Raw genomic sequence first — 17973 nt, 5'->3', positions numbered from 1 at the left:
ACTCTATACAGACTACTCTTTCAAGAAGCTCAAGCCAGGCATGGTGGCTCACGTTTGTAATCCCAGCACTTTGGGAGGCCAAGGCAGGAGGATTACTTGAGCCCAGGAATTCAAGACCAGCCTGAGCAACATGATGAAACCCCATCTCTACAAAAAATTAGCTGGGCAGAACTTCTGACCTTAGGTATTCTGCCGCCTCGGCCTCCCAGAGTGCTGGGATTACAGGCATGAGCGACCATGCCAGCCTTTTTTTTTTTTGAGATGGAGTTTTGCACTTGTCGCCCAGGCTGGAGTGTAATGGCGTGATCTCAGCTCACTGCAACCTCCACCTCCTGGGTTCAAGCAATTCTCCTGCCTCAGCCTCCCAAGTATCTGGGATCACAGGCGTGCACCACCACACCCGGTTAATTTTGTATTTTTAGTAGAGACAGCGTTTCACCATGTTGCCCAGGCTGATCTTGAACTCCTGACCTCAGGTGATCTGCCCACCTCGGCCTCCCAACGTGCCAGATTACAGGTGTGAGCCACTGCACCCAGCATAAATTTTATACAGTGTTGATGGGAACAGATTTGGTACAATAGTTAGGAAATAAATTTAGCATTATCTCCCAAAGTAGAATATTTGCATACCTGATGGCTCAGCAATACCACTCCTAGGTGGAAACCCAAGAGAAACTCTTGCACATATATATGACATATATAAGAATGTTCAGAGGATATGACATATATAAGAATGTTGAGGGCCGGGCGCGGTGGCTCACGCCTATAATCCCAGCACTTTGGGAGGCCGAGGTGGGTGGATCACAAGGTCAAGAGATTGAGACCATCCTGGTCAACATAGTGAAACCCTGTCTCTACTAAAAATACAAAAATTAGCAGGGCATGGTGGCACGTGCCTGTAGCCCCAGGTACTCAGGAGGCTGAGGCAGGAGAATTGCTTGAACCCAGGAGGCAGAGGTTGCGGTGAGCCGAGATCGTGCCACTGCACTCCAGCCTGGGTAACAAGAGCAAAACTGCGTCTCAAAAAAAAAAAAAAAAAAAGAATGTTCAGAGAAGCAATTTCAAAAATAGCAAAAACGAACATACAAAATCTAGAAACAATCCGAAAGTCCATTGGTAGGGGAATGGATAAATTCTGGTATATGCACAAATGAAATATTATAAAGCATGGGAAAAGAATGAATAAACCACATCTACATGCAACATGAATGAATTGTGAAAACACAACATTGAAAGTAAAAAAACAAAAAAACCCAGAAGACTATGTGCTGCAATAAGATATGGCAGCAGTGGTTGCAAGCACAGATCTGGAACTAATTACCTGGGTTCAAATCCCAGTGGGGTCATTCACTAGCCATATGATTTTCAAACTCTCTGTAACTGACTTTTTCCTCTTCTATAAAATAATAATGATGCAGTTGTAAAGATTAAATAAGATATAGTTATATAACTATATATTATATAGATACAATTATATATAGTTACATAAAGTACTTAGAACAATGCAAACAAGTTAATGAAACGTGATGTTAAAACTATATATTTTTGGGAAGACTTTCAGTTCTGAAATGGCAGTATAGAAGTACACTGGCTTCACTCTCCTCCACAGAAAACTAAAACTGTTTTTAAAAAGAAATAGGCCTGCTGGGCACAGTAGCTCATGCCTGAAATCGCAGTACTTTGGGAGGCCGAAGTGGATGAATCACTTGAGATCAGGAGTTCGAGACCAACCTGGCCAACATGGTGAAACCCGGTCTGTACTAAAAACACAAAAATAATCCGGGCATGGTAGTGTGCGCCTGTAGTCCCAGCTACTCAGGAGACTGAGGCATGAGAATCCCTTGAACCTGGGAGGTGGAGGTTGCAGTGAGCTGAGATCGAGCCACTGCACTCCAGCCTAGGTGACAGAATGAGACCTTGTCTCAAAAAAAAAAAGTAATAGGGCTGGGTGCCATGGCTCACACCTATAATCCCAGCACTTTGGGAGGCCAAGGCATGAAGATCGCTTGAGATCAGGAGTTCGAGACCAGCCTGGGCAATATAGTGAGACCCTGTCTCCACAAAAAAATTAAAAATTAGCTGGGCGTGGTGACGCACACCTGTAGTCCTAGCTACTCAGGAGGCTGGGGTGGGAAATTGCTTGAGCCAGGGAGGTCAAGGCTGCAGTGAACCATGATTGAGCCACTGAGCTTTAGCCCTAGTGAGAAAATGAGACCCTGTCTCAAAAATAAAATAAAATAAAATGGAAGAGAATGATGAAGACAGAATTTAGGACAGTGGTTACCTCTAGAAGAGGTGCAGAGGATGAGACGGAGAAATTCCTGTGTATATAATTTATAGGCAATGAATCTAGTCTAGTACTTGAGAGTACCTCTTACTGGTGTTCCTCTATTATTACACTTTATAACTACATGTAAACTTTTTTATTATCAGACAATATACTCAAAATAATAAAAGAAAAAAGAACGGAAGGAAGTAAATTAGAGACAGGAAGTATATATGACTCTTGAATAGATAGCTCTTTCAAGATGTTTTACTGTAAAGGGAAGAAGAGAAATGAAACAGTGGCTAGAAGAAAAAAAAGAAAAAAAAAAAGGTGTTTTTTGTTTGTTTGTTTTTGAGATGGAGTCTCACTCTGTCGCCCAGGCTTGAGTGCAGTGGTGCAATCTCTGCTCATCGCAACCTCCGCCTCCTGGGTTCAAGTGATTCTCCTGCCTCAGCCTCCCTAGTAGCTGGGATTACAGGCATGTGCTACCATGCCTGGCTAATTTTTTTGTGTTTCTAGTAGAGACAGGGTTTCACCACTTTGGTCAGGCTGCTTTCAAACTCTGACCTCACGTGATCTGCCCACATCGGCCTCCCAAAGTGTTAAGATTACAGGCGTGAGCCATCGCACCTGGACAATTTTTTTTTCTTTTTTATACTCCATAGTTTCACAATGTATGTTTGTTTGTTTCTGAGATGGAGTTTCTCTCTTGTTGCCCAGGTTGAAGTGCAATGGCACAATCTTGGCTCTCTGCAACCTCTGCCTCCTGAGTTCAAGTGATTTTCCTGGCACAGCCTCCCAAGTAGCTGAGATTACAAGCACGGATCACCATGCCCAGCTAATTTTTTTTTTTTTTTTTCCTGAGACGGAGTCTCGCTCTGTCGCCCAGGCTGGAGTGCAATGGCGCGCTCTTAGCTCACTTCCACTTCCACCTCCCAGGTTCAAGTGATTCTCCTGCCTCAGCCTCCCAAGTAGCTGGGATTACAAGTGCATGCCACTATACCCAACTAATTTTTGTATTTTTAGTAGAGACGGGGTTTTGCCAGGTTGGTCAGGCTGGTCTCAAACTCCTGACCTCATGATCCACCCACTTTGGCCTCCCAAAGTGCTGGGATTACAGGCTTAAGCCAATGCAGCCGGCCTAATTTTGTACTTTTTAATAGAGACGGGGTTTCACCATATTGGCCAGCCTGGTCTCTAACTCCTGACGTCAGGTGATCCACCCACTTCACCTCCCAAAGTGCTGAGATTTCAGGCATGAGCCACATACTCGGCCCACAATGTTTTTTTTTTAAATAAGAGAAATAACCCCCAATATACAGGGTAATATGTGATTATAAACATTACCAATCCTCAAAATAATTCAATAAAATATATCAGTACTTTTTTTTTGAGACGGAGTCTCGCACTGTCACCCGGGCTTGGAGTGCAGTGGCCTGATCTCAGCTCACTGCAACCTCTGCCTCCCAGGTTTAAGCAATTCACCTTGCCCCAGCCTCCCAAGCAGCTGGGATTACAGGCGCCCACCACCATGCCTGGCTACTTTTTTTGTATGTTTAGTAGAGATGGGGTTTTACTATATTGGCCAGGCTGGTCTCAAACTCCTGACCTCATGATCCACCCACCTCAGCCTCCCAAAGTGCTGGGATTACTGGCGTGAGCCACTGCGCCCGGCCAGTTATTCCAGCACTTTGGGAGGCCAAGGTGGGCAGGTCACAAGGTCAGGAGTTCGAGACCATCCTGGACAATACAGTGAAACGCTGTCTCTACTAAAAATACAAAAATTAGCCAGGCATGGTGGCGGGCACCTGTAGTCCCAGTTACTCAGGAGGCTGAGGCAGAAGAATCGCTTGAACCCAGGAGTCAGAGGTTGCAGTGAGCTGAGATCACGCCACTGCACTCCAGCCTGGGCGACAGAACAAGACTCCATCTCAAAAAAAAAAAAAATGCTATATTAGGTATTTGGTGAGATAATAAACTGAATAACTGTCTCTACGCTTAAAGAGCTTATACTCTAGGGCCGGGTGAGGTGGCTCACGCCTGTGATCCCAGCACTTTGTGGGAGACTGAGGTGGGTGGATCACCTGAGGTCAGGATTTTGAGACCAGCCTGACCAACATGGAGAAACACCATCTCTACTAGGAACACAAAATTAGCCAGGCGTGGTGGCACGTGCCTGTAATCCTAGCTATTCAGGAGACTGGGGCAGGAGAATTTATTGAACCCAGGAGGCGGAGCTTGCCGTGAGCCAAGATGGTGCCATTGCACTCCAGCCTGGGCAATGAGAGTGAAACTCCATCTCAAAAAAGAAAAAAAAAAAAAAAAGAGCTTACACTCTAGCAATGAAGATAAGACAATTACCTAAATGATTCCAATACAATGCAAAATTATATAAACATCATATAAGATATATAAAACATGATGGTGGTTCAGAAAAAAGTCACCTTTGGGAAAAACAGTCCACTCTGGGGCTGGGAAATGGAGAAATTAGCAGAAGCTTTATATAAGAGGCAACATTTCAACTGAACATAAAGGTATGGGTAAGATTTTTTTTTTAATAATAATTTAAGTGAGAGGGTAAGATTTTTAAAGACAGTTTTGACTGTGAGTTCTTGAAGGGCTACAATCATGCCTTAACCCCAGGGCCTAGCATGTTGCAGCTGTTCAATAAATATAAGTAATAGGAGTGAAGTAAACCAATGAACGAAAGGCCATTCTAGAATTAAGTAACAACAACAAAAAGGATCAGAGGCTGAATGCACAAGACACAAGAACAACAAAAAGATTAGAGCTGGAGGGATACGAACATGCATATTTAGAGAATAAGTATCAAGTAACTGGTCATGATTCTCTTTACATTTGGCTCCTACATCTCCCATCTTTAAGAAAATTATCTCAGCCTGGTGCAGTATCTCATGCCTGAAATCCCAGCACTTTAGAAGGCCGAGGTGGGAGAATCACTTGAGCCCAGGAGTTCGAGACCAGCTAGGACAATATAGTGGGGCTCCATCTCACAAAAAATTTAAAATTTAACCAGGGATGATGGCATAAGCCTGTAGTCCCAGCTAATCGGGAGTCTGGACTGAGGTAAGAGAATCATTTGAGCCCAGGAGGTTGAGTCTACAGTGAACCATGAATTGCACTGCGCTCCAGCCTGGGCAACAGAGCAAGACCCTATCTAAAAAAAGAAAAGAAAATTCTCTCTTGACAGCACTCCTATCCTCTTCCATCTTTTATCTCATTTCTCTGCTCCCTTTAAAAAAAAATAACAACTCCACTGAGATGTAATTCACATACCACACATGTCATCCATTTAAGTTTAAATTCAGAACTAGGCACAGTGGCTCATGTCTGTAATCCAAGCACTTTGGGAGGCCAAAGCAGGAGGATCACTTGAGCCCAGGAGTTTGAGACGAGCCTGGGCAACATAGCAAGAGCCCATCTCTACAAAAAAAAAATTTTTTTTAATTAGCTAGGCATGTGGCACTGCAATCTCAGCTACTTGGGAGGCTGTGGCAGGAGGATCCCTTGAGCCAAGAGTTTGAGGCTTCAGTTAAGCTATGATTGTGCCACTGCACTCCAGCCTGGGCAACAAAGTGAGACCCTGTCTCTAAATAAATAAAGCATAAATTCAGTGGTACTTAGATCACAGAGTTGTGTAATCATAACCACAATCAATTTTAGAACATTTCATTATCTCAAAAAGAAACACAATACCCATTACCAGTCACTCCCCATTTCCCCACCCAGCCCTAGGCAACCACTCATCAACTTTCTGTCTCTATGGATTTCCATATTCTGGGCATTTCCCGTAAATGGAATCATACAACATGTAGTCTCTTATAACTGGCTTCTTTCATGAGCATAATGTTTTTAAGGTCATCCACTTTTAGCATGTATCAGTATTTCATTTCTTTTTTTTTCCCCCAGGGCTTTTTTTTTTTTTTTTTTTTTTTTTTGGAGACAGAGTCTTGCTCTGTTGCACAAGCTGGAATACAGCGGTGTGAACTTGGCTCACTGCAGCCTCCATCTCCCACCTCAGCCTTCCGAGTAGCTAGGGCTACAGGTGTGTCGCACACCATGCCTGACTAATTTTTGTACTTTTTATAGCTCCTGGGCTCAAGAAATTCCCCCACCTCGGGCTCCCAAAGTGCTGGAATTACAGTCATGAGAAAGTATACTCAGCCTAGTACCCCATTCCTTATTATTGCTGAATATTTCATTGTATGGGCACACAGTATATTTTATATGTCCATTCATCCTAAAGGTTGAATATATCCTAAAGGTTGATGGCCCTTTAGGTTGTTTCCACTTTGGACTATTAAGAATAACGCTGCTATGAACATTTATGTAGAGGTCTTTGGGTGAACTTATGTTTCCATTTCTCTTAGGCATATATCTAAAAGTGGAATTCCTGGGTCTTTGCTTAACCTTTTGAGGACGAGCAGCTATACCATTTTACATTCCCACCAGCAGTGTATGAAGACTCCAGTTACTCCATATATTTATTCTCTCTTTCCTTCCTTCCTTCTTTCCTTCTTTCCTTTCCTCTTTCTCTCTTTCTTTCTTCGACAGTCTTGCTCTGTCACCCAGAATGAAGACAGTTGTGGAATCAACCGAAGCCTTGACTTCCTAGGCTCAAATAATCCTCCTGTCTTAGCCTCCCAAGTATTAATTGCTAGGACTACAGGTGTGTGCCACCACACCCAGCTAATTTTTGTACAGATGGGGTTTCACCATGTTGCCCAGACTGCTCTCAAACTCCTGGGCAACATGGTGCCCAGAAGTCTTTTTTATTATCTGTCTTTTTGATTATAAACAGCATAGTGGGTATGAAGTGGTATCTCGTTGTGGCTTTATTTTACATTTACTTGATGACTAATGATATTAAGCATCTTTCTATAGAGCCTGTGGATAAATATCTATTCAGACCTTTTGCCTACTTTCTATTTGGATTCTGCTCTACATCTTAATCAAAGTCCTTAAAAGATTAGTGTATATATACCATCTATACTTCCTTACCTTTTTTCACTCAACCTACTCCGATAATCTTGCTTTTGCTCCCCATTCCTCTGAAATTGCTTGTCAAAGTCATCAACCACCTTGACACTAACAAATTTAAAGACTATGCTTCAGTCCTCATCTTCCAGCATTATAATTTTATGATTTACATATTTGACTTTTTTTTTTTTTTTTGAGACATGGTCTTGCTTAGTTGCTTCGGCTGCAATGCAGTGGTGTGATCACAGCTCCCGGTAGCCTCGACCTCCACCTCCACCGGCTCAGGTGATCCTCCCACCTCAGAGCCCTGAGCAGCTGGAACTACGGGCACACACCATCATACCTAGCTAATTTTCGTATCTTTTGTAGAGACAGGGTTTTGCCATGTTGCTTGGGCTGGTCTAGAACTACTAGCCTCAAGTGATCCTCCCACCTTGGCCTCCCAAAGTGCTGGAATTATAGGCATGAGCCACTGTGCCTGGCCATATTTGCCTTTTAATTCCAATTTACTTCTTATTCTAATGATATTTTCCTTTGTCCTGTTTCTTTTCTATATTTTTTTGTTATACTACACATTGTCCTATGGAATAAGAAATGTAAACCAGCAACCAAAGCATATTATCTAGAAAACTGCATTAACACAACTGGCCAGTAGAGCAAATGTAACAGAATCAAGAGGGCATGGTGGCAGGGGAAATGGAGAAGATAAGGAAAAGTCAGACAGATAGTGGGTGCTGGGCCAGAGATTTGCACTTTGTTCAACAGGTAATACATAGCCATTAAAGTTTTTTTTTTTTTTTTGAGATGGAGTATCGCTATTGTTGGCCCGGGCTGGAATGCAATGGCACACTCTTGGCTCACTGCAACCTCCATCTCCCAGGTTCCAGTAATTCTCCTGCCTCAGCCTCCTGAGTAGCTGGGATGACTGGTGCCTGCCACCACGGCCAGCTAATTTTTGTATTTTTAGTAGAGACGGGGTTTCACCATGTTGGCCAGGCTGGTGTCAAACTCCTGATCTCAGGTGACCCACCCACCTTGGCCTCCCAAAGTGCTGGGATTACAGGTGTGAGCCACCGTGCTCCGCCTGAAGTGTTTTATACAGGTAATAGCGCTAGACTGCTGGATTGTAGGAAGACTGTGCTGGCAGCAGGTATAAAATTACTTGGGGGCAAGGAATAGGAAAGTAGAGAAATAGGAGGCAAGGAAATCATGCTGGATGTTTATTACAGTAGTAAAGGTAGTCAGTAATGAGGCCATAAATTAGAGTAGTAGCGTTAAAAATGGAAAGGAGGGGTCAACAGAAAAACATTACCACAAAACTTTATTTATTTATTTATTTATTTTAGACAAAGTCTTGCTCTGTCATCTAGGCCGGTGTCCAATGGCGCAATCTCGGCTCACTGCAACCTCCGCCTCCTGGGTTCAAGGGATTCTCCTGCCTCAGTCTCCCAAGTAGCTGGGATTACAGGTGCCTGCCACTACACTCGGCTAACTTTTTTTTGTATTTTTAGTAAAGACAGGGTTTCACCATGTTGGCCAGGCTGGTCTCAAACTCCTGACCTCTGGTGATTCACTCGCCTCAGGCTCCCAAAGTGATAGGATTACCGGTGTGAGCCACCACACCTGGCCTACCACTAAACTTTAACCATTTGTTATTCTGTTATTACAGATAACAGAACAGCTGCCCCAGTTAAGAGATGTTAGACCTACAAGTTTTTAATTCTCAGTCCTATTACATTTGATTTGATGGAAACTAGAAGGAAAAGTAGTAAACATACACACAGAAAATTCTCTATCCTGTTAGAAGTACAGTTTGTCACTTCTCTGTCCTGAGTAAACACTCTTGACAATCTCAGGTAACAAGCTTCTCAAAGAGTAAGGATCTGGCAGTACCCACCAGCCAGCCTTACTTTCATCATTACCTCCCACTCCCCATTAGTCTTCAATATACTAATATTGAGAAGAAATAGAAATGTATGCAAAATATGTTGGGGAAGGTGAATTATCCTAAGTTAAACACAGTCCGTTTTCTTTTTTTCCAAAGGAAATGGTTGTTGATCCTATGAGGAGTTAAATTATAATAACACATGCCAAGGAGATGATGTCAAGAAAGGCGTGGTTAGGCCCTTTACAAGTTTGAAATTCCTTTAGTCCCAAACATTTCCTCTTTCAGTCTCACCTATACTCAAATCTCCCTACTGAGGCAACTTCTGCAAACATTGAAGAAACAGTGTTGAGACCCCATCTCTTTTTACTTCAGCCTTTTTTTTTTTAAGGAACCAAGTTATTGAAGGGTATTAAAACTGATGTTAAAAATAATACCACAAAATTATCTTGCAGAATCCCTCTTTGAAATCCACATTTTTCCCCTTTAGTAACTATTTTAATTCCAGAGAAAGAAAAACAAAATTTAACACTATATCCTGAGAAAAAAAATCTGCCTTTATTAGGCATTTTTTATTATTTTATTATTTATTAGCCATACATTCGTTGGCTGCATTCCTATATTTACCACCAGCCAATGAAGAGTAAGAAAACTATGACTATCATGGGCTCCTCAGGAAACATCTTTCCTGATAAATATATTTCAAAGTAATAATCCTACTTTTAATTTTTTAAAAATTTATTTATTTATTTATTTATTTATTTATTTTTGAGACAGAGTCTCACTCTGTCGCCCAGGCTGTGTGCAGTGGCACAATCTGGGCTCACTGCAGCCTCTACTTCCTGGGTTCAAGTGATTCTCCTGCCTCAGCCTCCTGAGTAACTGGGACTACAGGCACTCGCGACCACACCCAGCTAATTTTTGTGTCTTCAGTAGAAACAGGGTTTCACCACGTTGGCCATGCTGGGTCTCAAACTCCGGACCTCAAGCCATCTGCCTGCTTCCACCTCCCAAAGAGCTGGGATTACAGGCGTGAGCAATGCGCCCAGCCAAAGTTAAATTTTTATAACTTTTATTAGTTTGAGTAAAAAACAATAACTTTTATATAAAAGTTATATATAGGTCGGACACGGTGGCTCATGCCTGTAATCCCAGCACTTTGGGAGGCCTAGGCGGGTGGATCACTGGAGGTCAGGAGTTCCAGACCAGCCTGGCCAACACAGTGAAACCCCATCTCTACCAAAAATATAAACAATGAGCCAGGTGTGGTGGTGGGCATTTATAATACTAGCTACTCAGGAGGCTGAGGCAGGAGAATCACTTGAACCCAGGAGGTGGACGTTGCAGTGAGTCGAGATTGCACCACTGCACTCCAGCTGGTGACAGAGCAAGACTCCATCTCAAAAAAAAAAAAAAAAAAAAAAAAAAAAAAGTTGGCTGAGGTAGGAGGCTTGCTTAAGACCAGGAGGTGGAGGTTGCATTGAGCTGACATCGTGGCACTGCCCTCCAGCCTGGACTACAGAGTAAGATCCTGTCTCAAAAAATACATAAATAGGCCGGACAGTGGCTCATGCCTGTAATCCCAGCACTTTGGGAACCTGAGGCAGGCGGATCACTTGAGGCCAGGAGTTCGAGACCAGCCTGGCCAACGTGGCAAAACCCCATCTCTACTAAAATTACAAAAATTAGCAGGGCATGGTGGCACACACCTGTAGTCCCAGCTACTAGGGAGGTTGAGGCAAGAGAACAACTTGAACCCAGGAGACCAAGCTTGCAGGGAGCCAGGATCATTCCACTGCACTCCAGCCTGGGTGACAGGGTGATACTCTCTCAAACTAAATAAATAAACAAAATTAATTGGGTATGGAAAATACAAATTACCTAAGCAAATGCATCTAAAACACTTTCCAGAACAGAGAAACAAACACAGTAAGCCCTACTTGCTAATACCAAGACAAAGAGCAACATAATAATGCTGTAGTTTAAAAACACCCTCCCTGGTCATCTAGTGTTGAGGGAAAAAATTAAGTAAAATTAAAATAAAAATATGGGGCCGAGCACGGTGGCTCATGCCTGTAATTCAGCACTTTGGGAGGCCAAGATGATCAGATCACCAGAGGTCAGGAGTTCAAGACCAGCCTGACCAACATGGTGAAACCCAGTCTCTACTAAAAATACAAAAAATAAGCTGGGCATGGTGGAGGGCACCTGTAATCCCAGCTACTCGGGAAGCTGAGGCAGGAGAATCACTGGAACCCAGGAGGCGGAGGTTGCAGTGAGCTGAGATCAAGCCACTGAACTCCAGCCTGGGTGCGACAGAGTGAGACTCCATCTTAAATAAGTAAATAAATAAAAATATGGGCAGGGCTTGGCAACTCAAAGTGTAATCCCAAAACTTTGGGAGTCCAAGGCAGGTGGATCACTTGAGGTCAGGAATTTGAGACCAGCCTGGCCAACATGGTAAAATCTCGTCTCTACTAAAAATACAAAAAATTGACTGGGTGTGGTGGCACACTCCTGTAGTCCAGCTACTCGGTGTGGTGGCACACTCCTGTAGTCCAGCTACTCGGTAGGCTGAGGCAGGAGAATCACTTGAACCCAGGAGGCGGAGGCTGAGGTGAGCTGAGATCACGCTGCTACACTCCAGCCTCGGTGACAGAGTGAGGCTTCATCTCAAAAAAAGAAAAGTCTCTACATTCACAAACTTATATAGACACAAAAGGAATCATATGCATAGCCATAAAGTGACACACATATGCAGCATCCTTGGATGTGATCATAAGATTGACTTATAAGAACCCAAAGAATTGACAAATACATTAGGAATTAATAATTATGTATCTACCCAACCTCCCTCACCAATCCCAACAATTCCTGAATTGCCAAACCTTACAGTTATCAGAAAGAGATAAGAGATTTCAACCCAAATTCACAACCATACCTCTTATCCCCTATACTATCCTAGATTTAGAAGCTAGTTAAATTTTTCCTCTACTCCAAGGTGGGAAAGTAGAGAGCGAAAAGAGATTTTTAGATAACTTCAAATACATGAAACCTCTAATAGGGAAGTAATTCGTTGTGGGAATTCATTTTATTTTCATGAGTTCTAGGTAACTGGAGAGACTAGGAAGGAAAAAAATCAGGAAGAAAATTTTCACATAGTACTCTACAAAGTTTGAAGAGAATAAAGACACATGAAATATTTCCCTTTCAAATATATATAATATATAATGTATTATCTATATATATGTTTGATAAAGGGATATCAGTATATGTACATAGAAACATATATTTATAACCAACAAATATGTATGAACTCATATTTCATTTCTTGTTTTTTTTTTTTTAGATGGTGTCTTGCTCTGTCACCCAGACTGGAGTGCAGTGGCGAGATCCTGGCTCACTGCAACCTTCACTGCCCTACCAGGTTCAAGTGATTCTCCTGCTTCAGGCCGGCAAGTAGCTGGAATTACAGGCTCGTGCCACCAAGCCTGGCTAATTTGGGGGTTCACCATGTTGACCAAGCTGGTCTCAAACTCCTGACCTCAAGTGATCCACCCCCTTGGCCTCCTAAGTGCTGGGATTATAGGCATAAGCCACCGTGGCCAGCCTCATTTATTTTTTATAAGTACCACATGCTAACCGATTGAGCCAACAGAGCCACCTCATTTCTTTTTTAAAGTAAATTTTATTGTGTACATTTTTTTTTCTCAACCTCATGATATTGTGTACATTTAAGGTATACAAGTATGGGATACATATTGATAGCAGAAAGGTTACTAGAGTGAAGTAAATTAATCATCCCACATAGTTATCCCTTTTGTTTCTTTTTGTGGCAAAAGGAGCTAAAATCTGCTCATTTAGCAGGAATCCCATATACAGTACAGTTTTATTATCTATAATCCTTACGTTGTACATTGGATCTCAGGATTTCTTCATCCTACATATCTACTGCTTTATATCCTCTAACCCATAGCTCCCCATTTCATCTCCCCTCTACCCTTATTTCTTCAGGATATAAACAGAATGAGTACCACATAGACTAAGCCCATAAACCAACACTGTTTTGGATCTAAACATTTACCCACTGCATTGACCAGACACTCTTTAGGTCCATGAGAAAGCAGCAGGAACTGTTCCTCACCCTCCAACATTCCATTAGATGAGCAAAAGATTCCCTAAATGTCTATGTCACATTTTTTCTTCAAAGTACAACTACAACATGAAGAGAGTCTTCTTCCTGCTAATGTGTGAAATTCCTCCTAATCAATATACTGTGTGCCCTAAAATGCCAGAAACAGCCAAAGATATTCCTTGTCAAGTATGGACAAGATTGTCCATCTCTCCCCAGACTGCCCATGTGCCCAAGGACAGCACAACTCTCTGGCAGCCATGGGTTAATCATAAAGACTCCTAGGATCACTGCAAAGTCTGGCTATCTGCAGAGCTCCAAGTATCAGCTCAAAAGCAAGACCCAAGTATCCCAGCACACCGTGCCTTAATCCCAAACTGCGTTGTCTCTCAAGACTCCTTCTCTACAGGCTGGGTGGGTAGGATCTGTAGTCTAGGAGAGTAAATCCAGCTCTTGATAAACTGTTGTTTCACTGACTTTCTATGATTTCAGCTATCTAATACTACCGGTGATATGGGTAGGAGGGAAGGTTGGGGAGAGAATGGAAACAGTTAATCAAAAAATAAAATAATCTTGTGGTGGGTGGACTGGGGGACAGGGTCTGAGATGACATATTATCCTTGTGGAGATTGATAGGTCAGCAGGAAGTCAAAGTAACTTCATTTCATAAGGATACAAACTTGCAAGCTTGATTTGTTTTTAATTCCCCTGTCTTTTCAGGCCTCACAGAGACCGTAAGTTCCTTAAAACTCCAGAACCAGGTGAGAAAAGATGCAGAAAAAAGTAGTGGAAAAGGGAGAAGCGCCGTGAGGAATTACAAACCTTGAGAGAGGAATCCCCTTCCCCTCTTTAAAAAGAATGTTAAAACCAAGGGCATTGCCAGATTCCCAGAAAAGGAAGTAGCTAGATACCAAAAAAGCGCTTTTCCCTACCTTCTTGTTGTTTCTACTGTAGCCCAAAGTCGAAATTCCAGGCCTGGAAGTCACGGATAGCAGCATTTTCTCTTTAATGTTAGGGAGCTGAGTGAGTAAGACAGACAGAGAGAGAGAGAGAAAAGGAGGGAGTAAGAAAGAGGGGGAGGGAGGAGGAGAGCAAGGGACAGGGGGAGAGGGAGAAAGGAGAAAAGGGAGGGAGAGGGAGAAGGGAGGGGGAGCAGAAAGGGGGAGAAAAGAAGCCGGAGGGAGAGAGATGAAGGGGGGCTGTGGGCAGAGAATGAGCTCGGGCTGCTCCTTTACGTCACCAGAGAAGTTAACAGAGTCTGAATGAGGCAGAGGCACTTCCACTGGGTCCTAATGCCCAAGATGTTATTTTTGTTTGTTTTTTATAGTCTCAGGAGTTAAAGCTAGAAAGAAGAGTTCTTAGGTCTAACCCCTTTCAAATTTATCCCCTTTCCTCTAGAACAACTTCTGATTCTCATTTAAAGACAATGAAGTGGTGTTTTTTTTTCCATCCTTCGATCTCAGCTGTAAGATTTCAAGCTTGATTTTAGGCCAGGTGCGATGGCTCACGCTTGTAATCCCACCACTTTGGGAGGCCGAGGCGGGCGGATCACGAGGTCTAGAGATCAGGACCATCCTGGCCAACATGGTGAAAACTCATCATCATTATTAGCTGGGTATAGTGTCATGTGCCTGTAGTCCGAGCTACTCGGGAGACTGAGGCAGGAGAATCACTTGAAGCCTGGAGGCAGAGGTTGCAATGAGCCGAGATCGCGCCACTGCACTCCAGGCTGGCAACAGAGTGAGACTCTGTCTCAAAAAAGAAAAAAAGAAAAGAAGATTTTAAGCTTGATTTTAAAGGCGCTTCTAAGACATTGCCTTGGAGAACATGCAAAAAAAAAAAAAAAAAAAAAAAACAGAGTTATAGACTGAGTGTGTGAGATGAGCTCAGGACTTCTCCCACTTTACATTTACAATGATTTTTTTTTTTTTTTTTTTTTAAAGACGGGATTTCACCATGTTGGTCAGGCTGGTCTTGAACTCCGGACCTCAGGTGATCCGCCCCCCTTGGCCTCCAAAGTGCTTGGATTATAGGAGTGAGCCACCGCACCCGGCCTTTTTTTTTTTTTTTTTTTTTTTGAGACAGAGTCTCACTCTGTCACCCAGGCTGGAGTGCAGTAGCACAATCCCGGATCCGGCTCACCACAACCTCTGCCTTCCACAATTCTCCTGCCTCAGCCTCCCAAGTAGATGGGATTACAGGCGCCTGCCACCACACCGGGCTGATTTTTGTATTTTTTAGTAGAGACGGGGTTTCCCTATGTTGGCAAGACTGGTCTTGAACCCCTGACCTCAAGTGATCCGCCCACCTTGGCCTCCCAAAGTGCTGGGATTACAGGCATGAGCCTGCGCGCCTGGCCCATTTGCAGTGATCTTAATGTTCAATGGAACAAACAGAGGAACACACCAAAGAGCAGAGATAAGCAAAACAAAGTATGGGGTATAACTAGTTTCAGATCCTTAGATCTGTTTGTCTTGTATCACACCAATGGGCTGGGCTGATGCCCCTCACTCCTATTTCAGATTCTCCAAGGAATGAGTTCATACTTAAGAAGCAATTATCAAACTGAACTATATCATGAAACTTGGTGCCTAGTCATTTCTTTAACAATTGGAGGCTACCTTATTTAGCACTTTACTATTGCTTCATCTTTAAGATCCATGAAACTGAAACAATTAAGATAACTCACCAAACCTGGAATTTATGTCTAAACTAAAGTCCACAGAGTTGGGATGTCTGCTTCTAGTTGTCTCCGAGCTGTTAAAAACAAAACAAAACAAAACACTTTTTAAAAAGCATACAGTTCAAACAGAATGAAAACACAAAATTCTTAGGAAGGAATATAAATGTAAGAGTCAAGAACCTAATAGAGTTGCAACACTTACCTCTAATAGTTTCCAAGGAATGTCCTTGTAGGAGTAACCTTAACAAGAAAAGAAACCAAAAACTTAAGAGTGATATCCAGTAACCCCTACCAATCCAAGTGGAATAGGGATGTAAAATGAAAGCCTTCAAATCCCTTTATAAGGCCATTTTGCTGCCATCCTCAGTATTCTCTTGAGATATGATTTAACCCTGTCTGTTTTGTCACAACAAACATGAAGCCCAAACCCTCCCTCAAATGAAGTTCAGGTGTCTATTCTAGTTTCCCTGTCACATTTTGCTGTGATAATGGAACAGATAGTATTAGCATTCTGCAGAGTAAATACATATACCCTACCCCCAATCTCTAACTTTCATTTCCAATAGGACAGGAAGTGCCTGCTCAGCTCAAGGGACACAGGAAGGGTGGGACAGCCTCAGTGTGGGAATTGCAGCTGAAATTGAAAACACAGCAGCCAGTAAATAAATAAATAAAAGCATCGCTCAGTGGTATCTTTTTTTTTTTTTTGAGACAAAGTCTTGCTCTGTCACCCAGGCTGGAGTGCAGTGGTGCTCTCCAGTGGTGGCTCACTGCAACCTCTGTCTCCCAGGTTCAAGCAATTCTCCTGCCTCAGCCTCCCCAGTAGCTGGGACTATAGGTGTGTGCCACCATGCCTGGGTAATTTTTGTCCTTTTTTTTTTTTTTTTTTTTTGAGACAGAGTCTTGCTCTTTCGCCAGGCTCCAGGCTGGAGTGCAGTGGCACAATCTCAGCTCACTGAAACCTCCACCTCCTGGGTTCAAGCTATTCTCCTGCCTCAGCCTCCTGGATAGCTGGGACAACAGGCACATGCCACCATGCCCAGCTAATTTTGTTTATTTTTAGTAGAGACGGGGTTTCACTATGTTGGCCAGGCTGATCTTGAACTCCTGGCCTCCTGACCTGCCAGCCTTGGCCTCCCAAAGTGCTGGGTTTACTGGCGTGAGCCACCACACCCGGCCAGTGACCCCCCCAATTCTGTAACCAACATTCTATTTTCTGCTACCATGAGTTGTTTCAGATTCTAAGTGAAAACTTACAGTATTTGTCTTTCTGTGCTTGGCTTATTTCACTTTCACTTAATATTATGTTCTCCAATTCCATCCATGTTGTCACAAATGACAGAATTTCCTTTTTTTGAGACGGAGTTTCGCTCTTGTTACCCAGGCTGGAGTGCAATGGTGCGATCTCGGCTCACCACAACCTCCGCCTCCTGAGTTCAGGCAATTCTCCTGCCTCAGCCTCCTGAGTAGCTGGGATTACAGGCACGCGCCACCATGCCCAGCTAATTTTTTGTATTTTTAGTACAGACGGGGTTTCACCGTGTTGACCAGGATGGTCTTGATCTCTTGACCTCGTGATCCACCCGTCTCAGCCTCCCAAAGTGCTGGGATAACAGGCGTGAACCACCGTGCCTGGCCCTTTTGTTTTGAGACAGAGTCTTGCCCTGTTGCCCAAGCTGGAGTGCAGTGGTGTGATCTCAGCTCACTGCAACCTCTACCTCCCGGGTTCAAGTGATTCTCCTGCCTCAGCCTCCCAAGTACCTGGGATTAAGGTGTGTGCCACCACACCCGGCTCAGATTTTCCTTCTTTTTTAAAGCTGAGGCTGAGCGAGGTGGCTCCCAACCTGTAATCCCAGCACTTTGGAAAGCTAAGGTGGGAGGATCACTTGGGCCCAGGAGTTCAAGACCAGTCCAGGCAACACAGTGAGACCCCATCTCTACAAAAAATAAAAAAAATTAGCCAGGCATGGTAGTGCATGCCTGTGGTCCCAGCTACTTGGGAGGCT

The 17973-nt window shown here is 43.3% G+C and overlaps 1 protein-coding gene across 6 annotated transcripts in view; it reads right to left on the bottom strand.

Annotated features, from left to right (window-relative positions):
• RBMS2 (RNA binding motif single stranded interacting protein 2) overlaps positions 1-16509 on the bottom strand; it is a 106301-nt gene extending 89792 nt beyond the window's left edge. For 2 of the 6 annotated variants that reach the window (XM_064377244.1, XM_064377243.1), the window contains exons 1-2: positions 16170-16509; positions 15974-16041 (exon numbers count right to left, since the gene is read on the bottom strand). Coding sequence is in view for 4 of the 6 variants with exons in the window: in XM_064377242.1 (XP_064233312.1) it covers positions 14217-14282 (66 nt within the window). In the remaining 2 variants the exon portion in view is untranslated. Of the gene's footprint in view, positions 1-14216; positions 14523-15973; positions 16042-16169 lie in introns of those variants that run through there. The other 4 variants (XM_064377240.1, XM_064377241.1, XM_064377242.1 and 1 more) reach the window with 3 other exon arrangements.
• Positions 16510-17973: the final 1464 nt, after the last annotated feature.

The sequence above is a fragment of the Aotus nancymaae genome, unplaced genomic scaffold (genome assembly GCF_030222135.1).
Source record: "Aotus nancymaae isolate 86718 unplaced genomic scaffold, 86718_ANA_hifiasm-v0.15.2.pri h1tg000016l, whole genome shotgun sequence".
Taxonomy (NCBI): domain Eukaryota; kingdom Metazoa; phylum Chordata; class Mammalia; order Primates; family Aotidae; genus Aotus; species Aotus nancymaae.
This window is presented reverse-complemented; position numbering and strand designations above follow the sequence as displayed.